This window comes from Neopelma chrysocephalum, unplaced genomic scaffold, assembly GCF_003984885.1.
Source record: "Neopelma chrysocephalum unplaced genomic scaffold, ASM398488v2 Primary Assembly neopelma1_336b, whole genome shotgun sequence".
Taxonomy (NCBI): Eukaryota; Metazoa; Chordata; class Aves; order Passeriformes; family Pipridae; genus Neopelma; species Neopelma chrysocephalum.
In genome coordinates, this window is record NW_020898000.1 from 623,154 (window position 1) to 628,113 (window position 4,960).

Below are 4,960 nucleotides of genomic sequence, written 5' to 3' on the forward strand. Positions count from 1 at the left end.
TGGGGTCCGGGGCTGCAGCAGCCCCCCCTCTGTCAGGTAGGGCACGTGGCACCCACTGGCTGGGGCAGCGGGGACATCCCTGCTCAGCTCGGAGGCTGCTCGTGGCCCATCAGCTGAGACCACCCGCTTTCATCTCAGCCTGGGGCCACCGGGGAGGGCTCGGACCCCACGGGCGGCACATCCCCTCTGCCGCAGCGGCTCCATCCAGCCCGGCTCCCGCACCCACCTCCTGGCAGACGCCGCTGCCGATGGAGTCAGGCAGAGCTCCTCACCCGCCTCCCCTTTCACGGGCGGTGCGTAATTACCGGGAGCGGGAGCGAATTCATTCAGCTCCTCGCTCGGTTCCCTCCGCCCCTTTGGTGCCGCTCCTGTCACTCGCACGCACCGCTCGGTCACGCGCCCGGCGGCCCCAGGTAGATGACGATTCAAGTCCCCTGGGATGGGGCTTGGCCTGATTAAGAACCCAGATGCTCCAAACTGGGGCGGTTGGGTTCAGCCAAAATCACTGATATTCACCTAAATATCTTTGAACATCGGGAGCTGGAAATCCTTCCCAGCACTGCACTCGCTGCACTGCACAGCTACAGCCTGGAACAGAGAGGGAGATGAAAGAGTGGAGCTGGAGTGTTATGAAACCAACAGGAAAGGAGGGAGAAGGTGTAGCTGAAATCCCGTGGATCCAGGAGCTGAGCATCCCTGCTTTGATGATTCTGCTCCCGACCTGAATCATGGAGCCATTTATGGCTGGAAAAAGAATCGTGCCTTTGGGATTTGTTCCCTTCCAGGCTGATCCTTTCCCAAATAGTCAGGAAGGAAGCTTTGGGAATGAATGAGTGGGTGGGTGCTGTGGTGAGGGACAGACCCCAGCCCTTGGGTGTCCCCTCACAGGGGGGACACAGGGAGCCCACAGGGAGCTCCCAGGTGTGGATCCTCCTAATCCCAGCTTTCCGCTGCCTGGAGGGAAGCCTCTGTGGGGTGAAAGCTCTGGGGTGTGATGTCTCCCCAGAGGAGGGATGCAGCTGCCCAGCCTGGTTGCACAGGACCCCCGAGCCCCTCCAGCTGCCGTCTCCTGGGGGCACAGGAGGGCTGGCGGTGCAGTCCCTGGACATCGTCCTTGAAGAGCGGGGCATCGGAGCCGCGCCACGCCGTGTCACCCCCTCCCTTCCCATCCCCGCGTCCCTCGGCACAGGCGGTAAAAATAAACCCTGCGAGGCGCCGGGGCCTGGCTCCAGCCCAAAGCTGCATCCGCAGGACGCGGGTGCAGCGGTCCCCGACCTTGGGGAGGTGCGTCGGGGTGGCGGGAGGAGAGCTCATGAATGAACGATCGGCGGGGCGGGTGCGCGCACCCCCCTCGTGCCTGCGGGTGTGGATGGGGATGTGGAGCAGGGAGCCAGCCTTGTTGTTATTCTGATCACAGCGGCTCTGATTCACAGACTTGGATCATGAATATAAGTGAAGACTTTGACGTCAGAGTTGAGATTTATCAGCAGATCCAATGGGGCAGGAATATTAAGTGCAAGTCGATGCCAGCTCTCTGCCAACGCTATTAGCGATGCTCACCGAGGAATGAGGCTTCGCACCAAGGGCTGGAAGGACTGGGAAGGAAAAAAATAAAAACGTGGGGGGAACAAGCTGATCCTCGTGCGTTAAAACCAGGTAAAACAACAACCCCCGGCGTCGCGGCTGCATGCGGGAAGGGGCGATGGTGGCGGCGGGGGACGGCAGCGGCTGCGGGCAGAGCCCCCCCGACCTTCACACCTCGGCTGCCCACCCTGGGCGGGGGGATTTACTCTGCCGAGCAGGGCAGGATGTTGCAGCCGGCTGGGAGCATCTTGCACCAGCCTTTTCCAAAGCAGGGGAAGGGAGGGAGGAAGGAGAAAGTTAACGCAGGCTGTCCCTTGCCGCTGCCTTCTCCTTCCATCGGCGGCTCCGCATACAGGCGCTGGCCTATTAATAGTGTTTATTTTTACTCACTGCACGCAAAAAAGAAAGGGCTGCGGGGGGGGTAGGGGGGGCTGCGCTATAAATAGGTAGCAAAGGTGGCCGTGCCCCGAGGAGGGGAGGAGGAGGAGGGGGCGGCCAGTTCTTCACCGGGTGCGCAGCGGCTGCGGACCCTGCGTGGAGCCGAGCGCACGGAGGCGGGTGCGGGCAGCGGGGTGATGAGTTGTGCTCGGCCTCAGCCCGGCGGGAGGAGCGGGAGATAGCGAGAGAGAGCGGCCAGGGGTGCGTGTGGGGTGGGGGGGAAGGCGAAGCCTGGGCCGGGGATGTTTGCAGGAGGTCGGATCCCAGGGAAGCTGCAGTGGGGCCGGGGGGAGGCGGGCGGGCATGCGGCGGGCGGGGGCGGCCGGTGCGGGGCGCGGGGTGGGGTGTCCCTGGGCCGGACTCTCCAGAGCCCGGTGTGGGGCTTGGGGCGGGGTGTCCCGGGGCTTGGGGCGGGGCATGGTGCAGGGGTCTCCGGGGCGCGGGGCGAGCTCGGTGAGGGGCTCCCCGGGCTCGGTGAGGGGCTCCCCGGGTTCGGTGTGGCTCTCAGCGCGGGCGTCCCCGGCTCAGTGCGGGGGTCGGCGGCTCTCCCTGGGCTCAGTGTGGGGCTCGCCGGGCTCGGTGCGGGGCTCGGGGTCTCTCCCCAGTGCCGGTGCCTCCCGTGACCTCCCCTCTCGCTCTCTCCCCAGCGATGCTGCACGGCCCCGCCGCCATGGGGGAGCCGTGGCCGCCGCAGCCGCAGCAGCAGCGGCTCCCGGGCCCCGGGAACGCCTCGGAGCCCCCCGCCTGGCCCTCGGCGGCGGGCGGGCCGGGCACGGCGGCACCGGGCGGCGGCGGGGCCGCGGGGGCCGTGAGCCCCTGGGACATCGCGCTGTGCGCCACGGGCACGGCGGTGGCGGGCGAGAACGCGCTGGTGCTCGCCGTGCTGTTCTACACGCCGAGCCTGCGGGCGCCCATGTTCCTGCTGATCGGCAGCCTGGCGCTGGCGGACCTGCTGGCCGGGCTGGGGCTGGTGGCCAACTTCGCCGTGCGGTACCTGCTGCGGCCGCCCAGCGAGGCGGCGGAGCTGGCGGCCGCGGGGCTGCTGCTCGCCGCCTTCTCCGCCTCCGTCTGCAGCCTCCTGGCCATCACCGTGGACCGCTACCTGTCGCTGTACAACGCGCTCACCTACCACAGCGAGCGCACGCTGGGCTTCACCTGCGCCATGGTGCTGCTGATGTGGCTGCTGTGCCTGGGCGTGGGGCTGCTGCCCCTCCTGGGCTGGAACTGCCTGCGGGACCAGAGCGCCTGCAGCATCCTGCGGCCCGTCACCAAGGACAACGCGGCCGTGCTGGCCGTCACCTTCCTCCTCCTCTTCGCCCTCATGATGCAGCTCTACCTGCAGATCTGCAAGATCGCCTTCCGGCACGCCCAGCAGATCGCCGTGCAGCACCAGTTCATCGCCACGGCGCAGGCCACCTCCACCCGCAAAGGGCTCTCCACGCTCTCGCTCATCCTCGGCACCTTCGCCCTGTGCTGGATCCCCTTCGCCATCTACTCCCTGGTGGCCGATTCCAGTTACCCCGCGGTCTACACCTACTCCCTGGCGCTGCCCGCCACCTGCAACTCCCTCATCAACCCCATCATTTACGCCTTCAGAAACCCAGACATCCAGAAGTCGCTCTGGCTGGCCTGCTGCGGGTGCATCCCCTCCACGTTCTCCTCCAGACCAAGGACATCCAGCGATGTGTGAGGACTGAGCACGGAGCCAGAGGTGCTCCCTTGCTCTCCTCCTCCTTCTCTTTTTCCCCTCTGTCGTTATTGTTTCCTACCGGGAGGGACTCCCCCGGTCAGCACATCTCGTTCCATGGAAAGATGGCCAAAAAGAGAAAAAAAGAAAAAGGGAAAAAGAAGGGGGAAAGAAAGAGAGAGAGTAGAATGATAATGGTTTCCTTTAGAAATGTTATTTTCTTACGCATTTTATTTTTTATTTAAAAACACAAAACACCAAAAAAAAAAAAAAGAAAAGAAAGAAAGAAAGAATGAAAAGAAAAGAAAAAGGATCCTCGTACGATGGCGTTTATCTTCTCTCGGGGTAAGGAGCCAGGCGAGCAGCGGGCCCCGGCCGGGTGGTCCCACGCCTCGGGGCACATCCCACGGGAAGGCCACAGGAGCGGGTGGGGGCAGGTATCACGTACCCCCCGGCGGGGCTGGTCCCCACACGTGGGGTTGTTGTGCGGGGCGCCCACTCCCCTGAAATCAGGTCTTGCGATGCTATGCAATAACGGGGGGGCGTTCAGCACCGCGGGGGGGACAGCTCCGGCCGGGGGGCGGGCTGAGGGGACCCGCGGGGGGCGCGGGGCCTCTCTGTGTCTGTGTCGTTTGTGAAGCACTTCGAGAACCTGCGGGGCAAAAGGCTCTTTAGGTTTGGGTTGTTTGGGCTGTCGCAGGGATGGGGGTAACCAGGGAATCCATTCCGTCCTTCCCCCTCCACAAAGGTGACTGGGGCAGGGGGAGGACTGATGGTGTGTGGGTGGGGAGGGCAGTTGGGGTGCACCCCAAAGTCTGGGAGGCCAAGGAAGGGCTCTCCTGTCCGACTGGGGCTGTGGGGTGATGCTCTCCCCCCTCTGCACTCCCTCCCACACCAGTCATTTACATGGGGAGGGATTTTGATCCAAAGAGGGGTCCGGGCTTGCTGGGGTCCCCGAGAGGGAAGCCTTGTAATCACACACGTTATTCCTGATGCTGCCAATTTAACTCGCTTCGTTAGAGAAGCGACGGGCCCCTCCCATTCCCCTACTGTCTGATGTGCTTTGTGGTGTTAGTGAGACAGATGAAGTGTCCTTTACCTCGTGCTTTCTTTTGGCCGGGCAGTGGAAGTGCATTCACTTACAGAGCAGGAAACCAAGCAATCCTCACGGGATGGCAGGGCCCGGGGTGGAGCAGCCGGGGTGGCTCAGGGCACAGGCAGGGGGTGCTGCTCCAGGGCCTGGCATGGGAA

At 64.1% G+C, this 4,960-nt stretch overlaps 1 protein-coding gene across 1 annotated transcript; it reads left to right on the forward strand.

Moving 5' to 3' along the window:
• Window positions 1-1,399: 1,399 nt before the first annotated feature.
• On the forward strand, window positions 1,400-3,967 carry LOC113978518 (G-protein coupled receptor 12-like). The gene is made up of 2 exons (XM_027705512.1): window positions 1,400-1,656; window positions 2,670-3,967. The coding sequence occupies exon 2, from the start codon at window positions 2,672-2,674 to the stop codon at window positions 3,710-3,712; it is 1,041 nt and encodes a 346-aa protein (XP_027561313.1). The 5' UTR covers window positions 1,400-1,656; window positions 2,670-2,671; the 3' UTR covers window positions 3,713-3,967.
• The last annotated feature ends 993 nt before the right edge of the window (window positions 3,968-4,960 follow it).

Bases quoted from the DNA above. Each gene is read 5' to 3' on its own strand.
- LOC113978518 (XM_027705512.1), top strand. From the start codon at position 2,672: ATGCTGCACGGCCCCGCCGCCATGGGGGAGCCGTGGCCGCCGCAGCCG.